This window comes from Pseudoliparis swirei, chromosome 15, assembly GCF_029220125.1.
Source record: "Pseudoliparis swirei isolate HS2019 ecotype Mariana Trench chromosome 15, NWPU_hadal_v1, whole genome shotgun sequence".
NCBI classification, from domain to species: Eukaryota; Metazoa; Chordata; class Actinopteri; order Perciformes; family Liparidae; genus Pseudoliparis; species Pseudoliparis swirei.
The window spans coordinates 22907600-22923887 of NC_079402.1; the positions used below are offsets into that span (position 1 = coordinate 22907600).

A 16288-nucleotide genomic window follows, 5' to 3' on the forward strand; every position below is an offset into this window, starting at 1 on the left:
CCTGTTTCCACTGATCATCCTTGAGATGTTTGATTGGAGTCCACCTGTGCTAAATTCAGTTGATTGGACATGATTGAGAACACACCTGTCTATATAAGGTATCACAGTTGTCAGTGCATATCAGAGCATAAACCAAGCCATGAAGTTCAAGGAATTATCTATAGACCTCCGAGACAGAATTGTATCGAGGCACAGATCTGGTGAAGGGTACAGAAAGATTTCTGCAGCATTGAAAGTCCCAATGAGCCCAGTGGCCTCCATCATCCGGACATGGAAGAAGTTTGGAACCACCAGGACTCTTCCTAGAGCCGCCCAGCCAGACTGAGCGATCGGGGGAGAAGGGCCTGAGTCAGGGAGGTGACCAGGAACCCGATGGTCACTCTGACAGAGCTCCAGCGTTGTTCTATGAAGAGAGGAGAACCTTCCAGAAGGACAACCATCTCTGCAGCGCTCCACACATCAGGCCTGGTTGGTAGAGTGGCCAGACGGAAGCCACTCCTCAGTAAAAAGCACATGACAGCCCGCCTAGAGTTGGCAAAGAAGCACCTGAAGGACTCTCAGACCATGAGAAACCAAATGCTCTCTTCTGATGAAACAAAGATTGAACTCTTTGGCCTGAATGCCAAGCGTCATGTCTGGAGGGAACCAGGCACTGCTCCTCACCTGGCCAATACCATCCCTACAGTGAAGCACGGTGGCGGCAGCATCATGCTGTGGGGATGCGTTTCAGTGGGAGGAACTGGGAGACGAGTCAGGATTGAGGGAAAGATGAATGCAGACATCCTGGATGAAAACATGCTCCAAAGCGCTCTGGACCTCAGACTGGGGCGACGGTTCATCTTCCAACAGGACAACGCCCCGAAGCACACAGCCCAGTAACAAAGGAGTGGCTTCGGGACGACTCTGTGAAGGTCCTGGAGCGGCCCAGCCAGAGCCCGGACCTGAACCCCATTGAACATCTCTGGAGAGATCTGAACATGGCTGTGCACCGACACTCCCCATCCAACCTGATGGAACTTGAGAGGTTCTGCAAAGAAGAATGGGAGAAACTGCCCAGCAACAGGTGTGCCACGCTTGTGGAATCATACCCAAGAAGACTTGAGGCTGGAGTTGCTGCCAAAGGTGCTTCAACAAAGTATTGAGCAAAGGCTGTGAATACTTCTGTACATGTTATGTTTTCCTTCTTTATTTTTTATAAATGTGCAAAAATTAGCTAAAAACAGTTTTCACTTTGTCATTATGGGTTGTTGTGTGTAGAATGTTGAGGAAAATAATGAATTTAATCCATTTTGGAATAAGGCTGTAACATAACAAAATGTGGAAAAAATGAAGCACTGTGAATACTTTCCGGATGCACTGTATATATACACACATATATATATACACACACACATATATATATATAGATTAAAAGTCAAAGTAATGAGACAAATTTGAATTCTTAGACCAAAGTTAGAATTATTCAATAAACCTTCAGAATTATTAAGTAAAAAATAAAATAGGAGTAAAATTTGAATTATTATGTGTATATATACATACACATATACACACATATGTATATATACACATACATATGTATATATACACATACATATGTATATATACACCTAAAACACACATGAATGCAGATCCGTGTAGTTCCCCGCCTCGCCAACAGAGGGCGCCATTGTCCGTAGGCGCAAGGATCCATTACAAATGTGCTTCTTTTTCTTTTCTTGTTTTTTTTGACACTGATGAATGAATTCACCTGCTTTGAAAAAAGAAAAGTTTTAACACAATATTCCGTAAAAAGAAAATGTCGGTTATTATTGTGAATGAAGTTCAATTTATTAACACAAATGTGTTTTTGTGAAACATTTTTAAACCAGCCCGAAAGTGAAATATACGTTTAATTCACATGGATATTGTGTGTGTTTTATCGTTATGTATTTTAGGTGTTTATGTAAGAATTTTATATGAACGACATGTTAATTCATCCTTGTTTTTAATGATAGTTATATATTATATTTTAATTATAGTTCTCACACCAATGCAAATAATGTCAGCACTATCAAAATGACTAACGTTAAAAACTCAGATGTGCGAGGTTTGATTAATGCCAGATTTTTTTTGTATGAAATAAAAATAAAAAGTTACATAAAACAGTAAGAAATAGTAAATAGAAATATGAGATTTTTAAAATCATAGAAATTATGAGATTAAGACAATTAAAAAATATATAGTCCGAATTTCAAGATGAGTCCGAAGTATGCAAAACAATTCGAAGATCATTATAATTCATGAAATAAAATGTTGAGATAAAAAATGTAAATGAGATAAAAGTCCACATTTTAAAGTCTAAATTGTGAGTTAAGAAGTCAATAATCTAAGATAAATGAAAAAAACATGAAATACAAATAAAATACCAGAGGCTGGAGATAAAGTCACTTCCTGTTTAGAAATTAAATATCAATCCCCAAAAAAAGAAGAAAAAGGAAGAAATAAAAAATAATAAAAGAAAGAAAGAAAGAAAGAAACAACCGTATTAAAAAGAAACGTCGGCCAATCAGGGGGCGGCTACAGCACAGCGCCGCCCCCTGATTGGTCCTCCCCGCCCGGGTTTGCATGGCGACACCTCGCGCTGCTTCCTCCACGCGCTCCTCCTCCAATCAGGGCGCGCGCTGCACGCAGCAGATTATGGAGCGACGCGCGTTTCACTTTAAAGTGGACAAAAAAATAGAAACAGAAGAGGTCAAGTGATGAAGAGGAGGGAGGGAGGTGCGCACACAGCGTTACTCATGCAGAACATATCTTTGAGGATGCACACCTGGTTTTAAAAAGGTGGCATTAATAATCCGTCTTCTCCTGCAGCTCATTATCATTTATAGACACAACGGTTCCTCGAGGTGTGCGTGTGTGTGTGCGCGCGCGTGTGTGTGTGCGTGTATAAACGACATGCTGACGATGTGAAATCACGAGAAAAACTTAAAATCACATCCCTGAAACTGCGCACACATAAACACGCGCCCACACACACTCACACACGACCGCTAGTGAACCTATTGTGTGTGCGCGTGCGCGCGCCTCCCTCCGCACATTCCCGGCACATGGCAACAGCAGCAGCTCGGCCCCACAGCGGGATCACGCTCCTCACGGAGGATCCTCCCGGTTCTCCGCTTCCTAACGTCGGTTCCTCTCGTGCACCCCCACCCCCCCACCTCCTTTCTCCTTCTTCTTACTCCCTCGCCTCCTCTGTGTCTCTCTGCAGATCCTTCCTCTCACCTGTCTCCTTTGCAGCTGCACATTAAAACCACTTAAACCCAAATATACAGCTATCAATATCACGGAATAATCAATAATCAATAATCGATTCAGATCGTGGAACTGACTTCAACACGTGAACAACTCGGTTTGAAAGACCTTCAACGTCTATTTTGAGATACATATTAGACTCAATCACAATTTGTTCAATTAAGAAGGCAAAACAATGAGATCAAAAGTGTCTCTAGATAAAAGTTATTACATCACCGTGTGAAGACGGTCACTTCCTGTTCACTGGTTCCAAAAAACAAGATGGCGACGGCCACAAAGCCGAAGCCGAGGCTTCAAAACCAAGACGACCCAGATGTTCTAAAGTTACCATACGTACGTTCTCTGTCTCCTGTTAGTGTTGGAGGGTCTGAGGTAATCATGAGGTCATCAGGAGGTCATCAGGAGGCCATCAGGTCATCAAGAGGCCATCAGGAGGTCATCAGGAGGTCATCATGAGGCCATCATGAGGTCAACACATTCACGAACCCAAAACAAACCCAACCTCTTCTCTCAACACGCACCCATCGGCTGCAAACTGAAAACGAACCACTAGATGGCGCCAGATCCCTCGAGACAGTGAGCTGCACAGAGACGTTCAGCATGATGACCAGTACTCAGTTTTACTGATTGGAGCTTGAACGCACCACGATGTAACTGCCCATCTATTTTAATGCTGCTCTAGTTTCAACCGGTTGAGGACTTTGAGACGCGCATGCATGTGTGTGTTGCGTGCGTGTGTGTGCGTGTCTTTGTGAAATCATATTAACAGTTACTGGATCATTTCTACACAAATATTTCGATAAAACTATTTAGAATAAATATGTGTATATTTTGTCCACATTCATAAATAGTGCATTCTGTATGCATGTATATATCTGTACACACACACTTAACTTCCTATACTGCTACAATTGGGTGTGTGTGTGTGTGTGTGTGCACCACATGTGATCAGTCACCCTGTTGTAGGAGGTCCTGATGCAACAGCTGACTCTGACCAGGAATGTGAAGTCTGTGGAGGCCTCGCTCTTTAAAATACACACACACACACACACACACACACAAGGGGGAGAAGAAGCAGCAACAACAGGAGCCGAGTGGAGGATCATATTTCCTCTTCCTCCTCTCCTCTTCCTCCAAGTATCTTAGTTTCTTCTTCTTCTGGGGAAACGAGTCCCTCCGTCTCCTCGCTGGAGGACCGCGACGAACAGGCGCATCGTTAGGATTTGACTTTGGAGTCGAGAACAAGCTTCTGTTGTGCTTCCTTCAAACAGCTGCCGTGTGTGTGTGTGTGGCAACACATGCTCGACATACTGGAATGACAGACACAGAAATACTTTTAGAGCTGCAACTAAGAATTTAGGAGTAAATCTGTCCAATAAGAATCATCAGGTACAAGTACATCAAACAAGTACCCTAAACTCAGAGGTACATGTAGTACTATACTACACCTCAGAGGTATATATATATATATATACAGGACTGTCTCAGAAAATTAGAATATTGTGATAAAGTTCTTTATTTTCTGTAATGCAATTAAAAAAACAAAAATGTCATGCATTCTGGATTCATTACAAATCAACTGAAATATTGCAAGCCTTTTATTTTTTTAAATATTGCTGATTATGGCTTACAGCTTAAGAAAACTCTAAAATCCTATCTCATAAAATGTTAATATTTCCTCAGACCAAGTAAAAAAGATGTATAACAGCTGAGTGTTTGTCAAGGCTCAGGAAACCCTTGCAGGCGTTTCGAGTTAATTAGACAATTCAAGTGATTTGTTTAATACCCTACTAGTATACTTTTTCATGATATTCTAATATTTAGAGATAGGATATTTGAGTTTTCTTAAGCTGTAAGCCATAATCAGCAATAAATCAGAATAAAAGGCTTGCAATATTTCAGTTGATTTGTAATGAATCCAGAATGCATGACATTTGTTTTTTTAATTGCATTACAGAAAATAAAGAACTTCATCACAATATTCTAATTTTCTGAGAGTCCTGTATATATAGTACTACATGTTTTAGAAGAACAGATGTTTGTATAAACCAATGAAACGTCACATTTAAGAGGTTAAAATGATGCATTACCTTTCAAAATGAGTCTTAAATGCAAAACATGAATTAATCAAATGATCTTCATTTCAAAACAGTGGCAACTTAATAACTAATAACGATACAATAATATTAATATAACCCTGATGAGTACTTTTACTTTGATACTGAAGTACTTCCTGTTACTAATCACTAACGGAAATACATTTGTAATTGTGAGGTAGTATTTCCATTTTACTTTAGTTTTTTTTGAGGTACTTTTAACTCTACAATAAGATTAATAATTAAAATATTAATAAACAAAATTATTAACTAACTATTTTACATAAGGATACTTTCCTTTTGAGCTCATACTTGTGTACTTTTACTTTCAATAAGTTTTAATGAATAAATAAATCTGATGTCAGTTTTCTTCACTGATCCATTTAGTGTTTAGAAATAAAGATAAATATAAACTGAGGTTGTTGAACATTTGACCATCGAAGGAAAACTACAATGATATATATATATATATAAATGTATTTTGTATCAAATAAAATTGGCAATATATATTTTGCTGTTCAGGAAAAATGAAAAACATTTAACTTCTCAAATGTGATTTTTTAAATTTCTTTTGTTCGGACGAAACGAGACACCCGAAGACGCCATCTTGGACTTTAGGAAGTCAAAACGCTGCCGAGCGTCTTCTTTAAATCCTGCGACACGACGAGACTCTCAGGGGAGAGAAGAAGCTTCAAGGACGAGCTCAGGGTCTACAAACACACGACAGCACGTTGCATTTAAAGTTGGTTTAATTAGGAAGTGTTATACTTTCACTCTAGGAAAAAAACAAAAATACTCTGGAGGTTTGGAGTCACAACTTTTAAGAAATTAACCTTTTTATTATTATTAATGTTTTTAATTTTAGTTTGAGACTTGAAATTCCTTTACACAATACATTTTCCTTTATACGTATTTCAAAATATCTTTTGCTTGTTTGCTCGGTAATAGTTTTATTTTTTTCCCCTCTAAGTAGAATCTCATTTTCAATATAGTTCTCTTTTTGAAAACAACAAACACAAAAAAAACAAAACATCCATCAGTGTGTTTCTGTCCAGTTTTACGCCAGAAATAAAACCACCACTGGTCCAGACGGCCGTCTGTCCAGCTGCGACAGAGAGGCTCATGGGAGAAAGAAAAAACAACAACAAAAAACACCTCATCAGGAAGAGCTCGAAGGTCAGAGAAGCTCCGCCTCCAGACACCTGGACCCGCGAGTACTTTGAGTCCTGCGTGAGGATCTGAATGGACCTCCCGGCGGTGCCGGGGGGGCCCAGAGACGGTCCTCCACCCGCGTGTTGGCCGGCGTTCTCAAACACCAGGGATGGAAGTTTGACTCGCCGGTAAAAAGCTCCGTTAACGGTTCAGATCGCACGCACAACATAAAACCAGCCGGTCCGCAAGCCGACGTTTAGAAATTAAAGAAACATTACGAGGCCTCGCTTGTCGTTTTGGGTTTCAAAATAAAAGATAATCCTCTCCGTTATTTCCCCCTCTTTAATATTTTGGGTAATCTTTTTTTTTTTGCTGCACTTTCTGTACATTCCTGTCAGGTTGGTGTAAAATAAAAATAAAATCCACAACGGACGCTCATATCTCGCCGTAAACTGGGAAAACATCTTAAAATTCTTTTAAATATAAACTATGTTCAAATCTGGAGGACAAAGAGCATTTCAGCTGCAGTTCTAGTTATAAAAACCAAATTTGCTGGTTTTAGTACGTTCTCTTTTATTATTTATCTTTTACTCTTAAGCACTCGTTCTTCTTCTTCTTCTCCCCAATGAGATGCCTCTCATGTTCACACCACGCCTCACTCTTAAGATCACTCATAGGATCACTCATAGGATCACTCTTAAGATCACTCATAGGATCACTCTGAGAGGCCTAACTTTAGGGTAACACACCAATAACTCCCTGCACATGTACTTATTTCCGATAACGCCACGATACTTTAGTAGGCTATTACAGCACCATTTGTCATGCACTTTTATGTCATTTTTCTGGTTTTTATGCAAAATACCACCTATACTGCAGACCTATGGAAGCCCGTTTCTGCCACTGCAATGACAAAATTAAGATCCTGCAAGTCATAATTAGGAGATAATATCCAATAATGGGGATATTAAGTCATATGTAGGAGAAAATAATGGAATATTAGTCATTAAAATGAGATGATGATAATTATGACTCGCATACTTTGAGAGAAATGGGCTTCCATACAGATCTATCCGCACTTACACCCATTAATTCTATTTATTATAATCTCCCCCGTTGCTTCGTCCCTCGGGCTGCCGTCAGTCGTCGTCCCCCTCGGACTCGTCCCGCCTCTCGAAGCCCTTCTCCCGGACGCGCTCCTGGATCTCCTTCATCTCCTCCGCGTACCGGCTGAAGGCGCCCCCGAACTTGCCCCAGGCCTTCAGGGGCACCGTGATAGAGTTCCGGTAGCTGGGCTTCACCTCGCTCACGCGCAGGAACACGCCGTACTTGTTGGAGCCCACGTCGAAGAAGAACCGCTTGGAGTCCACCATGATGGAGGTGCCCTGGGGGAGCTCCCCGGAGCCCGCGCCCCCCGCCCCGGCGGCCAGCTCCTCGTCGTCCCCGCCGTAGTCGTCAATGAGCTTCGCGAGGGCGTCCCGGAACTCGATGAGCCCCTGGGCCGGGAGCGCGATGGTCTGGCCGGACAGCATGCCGGGGTTCCCCCCTCCTCCCCCGGCGCCGTAGCCGCCGCCGGGCCCGCGGTTCACGGTCTGCCGGATCCGGAGGAATCTCCCCCGCTGGTTCTCCTTCAAGTCCAGGTAGTACTTGCGGTTCTCCCGGACGAGGAACTCGCTCTTGAGAGCCCGCCGCGGCCCGCCGTCCGCCGCGGCCGCCTGGGCGATTTGCTCCGGGCTGCTGGGCCCCAGTTGGGCGTAGTGCTCGATGAAGTCCCCGAGGTAGTCGCGGAACTCCGCGGCTACGGAGAGCGAGAGGGTCAGGCGGCTTTTGGAGCCGCCGGCTCCGACCTCGGCGATCTTGATGAACCGGCCTTTGCTGTTCTGCTTCACGTCCAGGTAGAAGCGCTTGTTCTGGATGTCGAGGCGCTTGGACGCCAGCTCCTGGGTCTCCTGGTCCCGCTGGAAGTGCTGGAAGCCGCCGCCTCCTCTCCCGCCTCTCCCGCCGCGCTCACTCCCGCTGTCGCCATCCGCCATCTTCTGCTCCACCATTCGGCTTCTGCGCCCTCGCGCTCCTGAGTCCACGCCCCCTTCACGCTCCCCTCCAAGGGAGCGTCGTGATTGGCCCAACCGGCCGCCACTTCCGCGGGTTTACACGGTTACAGCTTTCCTATTGGTTATCTGATGCTGCCCGCCAAACCCACATGTGATAATCTCTCGTTTGCCATTGGTCAGATCGAGTCCTTCTTCTTCTACGTTTATTTGTCTTTCTTTTTGTTGTTAACTATTCCCTTTGGTGGTGAAATCTTCGTTTTTATGACATACTGATGACATTATGTTTTTTTTCTGGCTTCAGCTGGTGAACTGTGTCGACATACTTTGTTTTTCCCCCAAATTATTTAATAGAAATAAATGTTTTGTGACCTGTGATAATGTATTATCTGTTATTGTTAGTGGTGGAATAATGCAAGAGTTAAAAATGTCCCATATATATATATATATATAAATAAATAACAGAAAACAAATGTTATGAACAAAATAGGTATCACAAGTAAAAGTACTGTGTTGTATTATAATATGTTATTTAAACATTAACCTGCACATTAATGTTAAATACATCTCACTGGTGAAGATGGAGCCAATTAGAATACATTAATACAGCTGGATAGTTACATCTATAATAATAATAAACTTGTTTATAAGTAGCAATATCACAAATGACACTGTAGAAAAATACTAGTATTGCATAAAAAAAAAGTCAAAGTACGTAAGTAAAAAGTACTACATGTACCTCTGAGGTGTAGTGGAGTAGATGGGCTTTGTATAAAGTATCAGAAAATGGAAATACTCAAGGGAAGTACAAGTAATTTAAGAGTAATCCGGTGCTTTAGGATCTACACAGATACTTTGCACCAATGCTACATATATATATCCAGATACGACCTTATTGTTGCACTACCCATATCTGCCCGCAGGTGGCAGCAGAGATCTGCAGCTTGTTTTTTATTAATTTAATGTTCCACAAACCTCGTACAACACAACATATGTTGCAGTATAAATGCTTAATAAAATGCATTTTATTTGTATTTTTAAAGTTACGCCGTATACGACCCAACCCGGAATATTACACTAATTTACTTCTGTATAAAACACATTTATAAAGAATAAGGTACTTTTAAATGGTGTGTATAACGTGGAGAATTACCTTTTTTTGTACTCCCAGTTTATACAATACTGCAAATATATAAATATCCTCATACTTTCATCAATGAAAACCCTCGTTTGCCTCTGACGCGTCACGTGATCAAACCATGTGATCGACCACAAACTCACATCGTGAGAATCAATGAAAAGTATTTTTTAAGACCCGAGAGTTCTGGACCGACAGCAGAGACGTGTCCTCACTCACCTGTCTGACGTCATCGGTCCCGGGAGGCTCGTGCACCGCGAGGTCCTCCTCAATCTGCACGAGCGTGAAACCGGTCCACTCGGTACTGGTCTAAGTATAACCGGTCCACTCCGTGTCTCCGGTCCCAGTGAAAACGGTCCGGTCCGTGTTGACCACGCCCCCTTCGCCCCCCAGAATGCACCTGTTTGATGATGGTGCGTCGGAGGTGCGTTTGATTTGCTTCACTCGGCGTGCGACCGGGGCGGGGCACTTAATGGGATCAAAAAGTAAAAGTATCTCAAATATACTCAATAAATAAAAGTATGCAACAAAAAAAACACATAACTTCATTACAACTAATAGATTAAATCACTTGTTACTTTACTTTGTGGAATCAACATATTTTAATAAAATACGTTTTAATTTGTGGAACGCACGTGAATGAAATGACAATGCATTGGTTCTGTGTTTATAATATTATATATTTATAGTTCATTCTTTTGTATGAATATATTTATGAATGAATATTTAACTGACATTGTGGATTGCATACTCAGATTATTTTACTTAAATAAAGTACAGAAACATCAATATACCAATACTATGTCACATAATCTGAGTTGTATTTCAATGCTGCAAAATTAAAGTCGCCTGCAGGGGGCAGTAATGAGTCACATTTGACTTTGGATCATTAATACTGATACATTTTATATATAAATGTACATTATTTAGTATTTATAGAGATATATTCGAAGGTTTGACCATTAAAATTGTGTAGTGGAGTAAAAGTACCATAAGTGTAAAGTAGGAAAATAGAACTAAGTACCTTAAAAACTACAATAAGTAAATATATTTACATTCCAGTGTTGAAAAAAATATATTTTAAGGACGAAATGTGAAAGTTTGAATAGTGATTTTATTTTAGCGAGACATAAAGAAACAACAAATTATCAAATAAAACACAAAAACAATTTAAATATATCCAAACTATACACAAACACACGCACACACACACATGCATATGCGCACACACACGCACACTATTGCACAACACCCTGTTTGAGTCCAGCTCCACGTCCCTGATATTCATATTGGGGAACAATCAATACAGTCTGTGTCCGACAGGGTGGTCCAGGTCCCGGTCCCGGTCCAGGTCCAGGTCCCAGGATCAGTAGTACTGGGGGTAAGTCGCGTAGGAGCCCAGGAGAGGAGTCGTGGCCCCTGGGGGGGGCAGCACACCGTACTGGTAGAAGGAGTCCAGGGCGGGGCCACCGGGCAGGGCGGCGCCGTACTGGAGGCCCGGTGGGGGGCCGAAGGCCGCCGGGCCCTCGTGGTACCGGTGGTAGGAGCCCGGACTCTCGTGGTACCGGAGGTAGGGGCCCGGCCGGTAGGCCTGCAGCTCGGGGAGGTGCATGAACTGGGAGGCCACGGTGGCGTGGCACGCGTGAGCCATGGCGTCCTGAACCGTCCGCTTCAGCTTCATCCGCCGGTTCTGGAACCAGTTTCTGATCTAAGAGGAGGAGGAGGAGGAGATAAATAAAATAAATAAAATAAAATAAGGTAATATTTTAATAAATATAAAAACAAAGATGAATCAATTGAAGAAATAGTCTCCCAAACAACTCACAAATAATCTTTATGTATTCAGCGATTCAATTTATTTGATGTTTATCCATAATATAATATTTACTGACTGCCAGGAACACGTAGGTGTTTAACTGCAGATAATAAATCAGAACACATTGATCATCTATTGATCCTCACCTGTTTGTCCGACAGGTGGAGCTTCTTGCAGAGCTCCGCCTTGTCCTGAGTTCCCAGGTAGGCGTTCCTCTTGAAGGACTTCTCCAGGCTGCTGATCTGCTCCGCCGTGAAGGCCGTGCGAGGCCTCCGCCCCAACGGGGGAGACGCCTGGGAGGAGGAGGGGGAGGGGGAGGTGGTGGGGGCGGCGGGGGAGAGGGAGCGACCCCCTTCGCTCTCGTAGCCAGAGGTCTCCTCCTCTTCCTCTTCCTCCTCCGTCCCGCTGCTGAAGCCGACTTCAGTCACTGTGGAGAAGAACTCAGGTTGATGGAAGTATTCACATATACATATACATATATATATATATACACTACCGTTCAAAAGTTTGGGATCACTTAGAAATTACTTTATTCTTCAAAGAAAAGCAGTTTTTTCAATAAAGATAACATTAAATTAATCAGAAATACACTCTCTACATTGTTAATGTGGTAAATGACTCTTCTAGGTGAAACGTCTGGTTTCTAATGACATATCTCCAGAGGTGTATAGAGGCCCATTTCATCATCACTCCAGTGTTCTGATGGTACATTGTGTAATCGCCTTAGAAGACTAATGTCTGATTAGAAAACCCGTGCAATTATGTTAGCACAGCTGAAAACAGTTATGCTGGTGATATAAGCGATACAACTGGCCTTCCTTTGAGCTTGAAGTTTGTAGAACAAAATTCATACTTCAAATATTAATCATTATTTCTAACCTTGTCAATGTCTTGACTATATTTTATATTCATTTGATAAATAAAAGTGTGATTTTTCATGGAAGACACGAAATTGTCTGGGTGATCCCAAACTTTTGAACGGTAGTGTATATACCTCAAACTACCCTGTGAAATACTGCTCTGTGAGTACAAGTACATGAAGGTTTGTCTTCACCTGGTTCTTTGGATTGAAATACCACAAAGAGAATCTTCTCAATGTTTGTTTACTTCTTAAAATACATTGAAATTATTAAAAACACAAGAAAAGCTCAAAAACAATTACCACCACTTTTCTGTTGGTTGATTTATTGATACTTTTATTTATTTATTAAACATTACCTGATCCCATTTGACCACTTTGAATGTTTTATGTTTTAAAAGCTGTGAGACGAATATAGTGAGTATAAAATACAACATGTAAAGGACTGCGAAGTATCACACGTGTACTCATCACAGTAAATGTACCTCAAAATATCTGCATTCAAAATGTAATAGTTCACCATGAATAGTCACTATTAATGGATGAGCGTTCGGTAAAGCGTTTCAAAGTGAGTCCGTACCGTGGCTGCTGGGGGGCCGGGGCGCCGGGCTCCGGGCTGCTCGGCGCTTTGAGGAACTTTCTGATTTGATCTTGCAGTAAAAACCCGGCAGACTCTCCGAATGAGTCCCGCAGGCGGCGGCTCCCGGTCCCGGTCCCGGTCCTCCGGTCTGGGCTCCTGCGAGCTGGCTGCTCTGGGACATCCACTCGATAGAGAAGTGTCCCCTCATGGCGAGATGAACAAAAAGAGTAAAATCCTTAAAGAAGAAGAAGAAGAAGAAGAAGAGGTGCTGGTCTGTGCTGGTCTGTCCTGGTCCTGGGGGAGTTCTGACTGACCCCCTTCCAGCAGCGTTCTGTATTTATAGGAGGATCAAGCTCCCTCTGCCCCCCAAGATCAAAGAACCCCCCCCCCTCTCTAGTTTTCACAACTGGAGTAATTAAGACGTCTCATTCAGTCTCAATGAGGCTGTTCCAACAAGGCTCCAGTGAGTCTGGAGGACCCCCACCTCCCCCCCTCCTCCTCCTTCCTGCCCCCCCCCCCCCCCAAAGAAAAAGATAATAGACACACCTCTGCTCCCCAAACTGTCTCCTCCACAATCACAACTCACTGTCAGTAAAGTCGTCTCCCTTTGAGTCAGAAATAAATAAAATAAATAATAAATTATATAAAAGCGTAAAAGTCGATGATGAACTTTATCAAAATAAATGTATTTACTTTGTTATTGTTATATTTATCACACTATTATAGAGATATTAACTTTAAATGTTAACTATTTTATTATTTAAGTAACATTTACATTAAGTGTATACACAAACACACTATACATATACATACACACACACATATATCTAAACAAATATATTTATTTATATATTCATATTTATATATAAATATATATATAAATAACATTATATATAAATAAATATATATATTTTAATGCATTTCTTCACCTTTCAGTGAGTAAATGCATTAAAATATATTTATTCAAACAGGATCAAATCATTTATAATGAGATTAATTGTCATTTTCCATGACTTAAAGCTTCTAAATGTTTTAATCTTTTTTGTTTTCTGTTTCATGAAAAACATCCACATTATTCAGTTTTATGATATTCTTCAGTCAAAAAGAAGAAAATAAAATCAGACGCTGAAGGTTTTGATCCTCATAAAGCAATCGTCTGCTCTGCTGCAGACATTCATCAGCAGCCGTTACTTAAAGACGTTAACGGTTCAGTCTGAGGAGCATCAGGATCATCCTCAGATTACAGAGATCAACTCTATTGATCAGCACTCAGCGATCAATAAGCTCCGGAGTGATCACACTCCTGAGATACTGGTGGGAACTCTTGTGAAGTATTTCTCATCCTTTAAATACCAGATCCTGTTCCTCAACACAACGACTTCTTATCTCTGTATTTTACTCAAAAGACGACGGAAGTAAAAGTATTTAAATGTACTTAAAAGTATCAAATGTACTCGCTGTGGAGCCGGACTGTGTACAAGTACACACATCTTAAAATGACTTCAAAGTACTTTGGTGATACTTTCTTTCCACGCAAGTAACTACTTTTAAAGAGGGATATAATAATATATTATACGAGTATTCAGATTCATAAATACGATATGAGGTAAAGATATATATAGAAAATCACAAGATTACTACAAACTGTATTCAGATCATTAAACTAATACGGCAGCTTAAATACTATTACATCTCGTATAATTAGATTAATATTATTGATGTGAAGTATAACTTGGTTGTAAATGTACATTATTTCCCTCTGAGACTCAGTGGAAGTATGAAGTAGAAGGAAATGGGAGTACTGGAGTAAAGTACAAGTACATAGAAGTACCTCGTATACACAATGTAAATAGTACTGCGATAAAGTAAAAGATGATCTTCTTCTCTTCTGAGGAGGAAGAGGAAGATCAGACAGAACCTGATCACATGACGTTGTTTCTGACTCTTCAGAAGTATTTGTACTTGGTTGTATACTTCTACTTTGCCACCGAGGGAAATAATACTCTACCCGGCATGTTAAATATAATATAAATATGTCATAAAATGCTTGTTTTCATGCAGCTGATGTAAAACAATCATAGAAGAGGTCAACGGTCAAAATATTGATTAGTTATGAAACTCTATTTTCTACTCCTACATTTATACTAATGACTTACTTCACAAAATAATATCTAAAAAATACAAACAGTAAATACATCACAAGACAATTAGAACGTTATTTAGTGTTTATTTTCAGACTTTAAAAAAAACATCTCACACGATTGAGTTTTTGTAAACAACAATAAACTTCTGGAATCCCAATATCTTTACAAAATATATATATATATATATATGACGTTAAAAACATATAGGGTTATTAAACTACGACATTCATTAAATTAAAGATTAAGTCAAGTAATGCTCGATAAAGAAAAAACAATAAATCTGACAAATCTGAGAACATTTGTCAAACATTTTAAATAATTAATACAAAAAAAGCCAAAAATGAGATAATAATTAAAACATGTTCAGGTCAAGATTCTAAGATAGAAAATCAATATTAGGACATTTTAAAAGATTAGTCCGTTGTTTTTAATACGTGATGAAGAACAAGAGAATATTATGAAAATATAGAAAGATAAGTATTTTGACTGCTAATACTTTAAGTACATTTAGCTCATCATACCAGTGGCTTTATTAACTAAATATTAATTATTTAAGGTTTTTACATTTAAAACCTCCAGGAGGAAAACAAAAACCAAAGTAGTGTTTTATGAAGTTAAACAAATTTAAATCTGAAACCTCGGCTCTTAAGAAAAGTCCAAACCAGAGACGTGGCTTCATCCGAGCGCCCAGACTTTAAATCCACATGACCCCGTAAAACAAGAGAAGAAGAAGCAGCCGCCGCCTGGAGGAGCCTCAGGTGAGCTGGATGCTCCTGGTTTTTAGGGAGACATTTAAATTACGCAATCTAAAAAGACATCTAGAGACAAGGCTCATCTCCCCTCTTTCACCCCCCCTCACTCACACACACACACTCCCCCAGTCTGAGGAGTCGCAGAGCCTGCTCGTCCACTGGGCCCGTCCCGCCGCCCCCATCAAAGCCCCTTTGGGTCCCTTTGAAGAGCCTGATAGGGATCAATGGGGTCCGGGGAAGAGGCTAACGGACTGTCAGACGGGGCGGGCGGCCGCCGCAGACCGACGGCCAGCAGATCAATGATTATGATTATTGGGCGTCATCAGCGCGCCGTCATCTGCATAGAGGAGGACATTCAGCGCCTTTAAAGATCCTTTGAGATAAACCACATGAGGAGTCATGCGCTTAATAC

The 16288-nt window shown here is 41.0% G+C and overlaps 3 protein-coding genes across 3 annotated transcripts in view; 1 reads left to right on the forward strand and 2 right to left on the reverse strand.

Moving 5' to 3' along the window:
• The window catches only part of LOC130204865 (metal transporter CNNM3), a 38824-nt gene extending 34603 nt beyond the window's left edge, over positions 1-4221 (forward strand). Inside the window, exon 11 of the mRNA XM_056431827.1 lies at positions 3648-4221. Coding sequence (XP_056287802.1) covers positions 3648-3667 — 20 coding nt within the window. The 3' untranslated portion in view covers positions 3668-4221. The remainder of the gene's footprint in view (positions 1-3647) is intronic.
• A 3457-nt stretch (positions 4222-7678) lies between these two features.
• Positions 7679-8917, reverse strand: LOC130204869 (transcriptional activator protein Pur-beta-like). The gene has a single exon (XM_056431834.1). It carries the CDS (start codon positions 8585-8587, stop codon positions 7679-7681), a length of 909 nt encoding a protein of 302 aa, XP_056287809.1. The 5' UTR covers positions 8588-8917.
• A 1904-nt stretch (positions 8918-10821) lies between these two features.
• Positions 10822-16288, reverse strand: part of LOC130204870 (homeobox protein vent1-like) — a 12591-nt gene continuing 7124 nt past the window's right edge. Inside the window, exons 2-4 of the mRNA XM_056431837.1 lie at positions 12981-13215; positions 11688-11968; positions 10822-11433 (exon numbers count right to left, since the gene is read on the reverse strand). Coding sequence (XP_056287812.1) covers positions 11092-11433; positions 11688-11968; positions 12981-13188 — 831 coding nt within the window. The 5' untranslated portion in view covers positions 13189-13215 and the 3' untranslated portion in view covers positions 10822-11091. The remainder of the gene's footprint in view (positions 11434-11687; positions 11969-12980; positions 13216-16288) is intronic.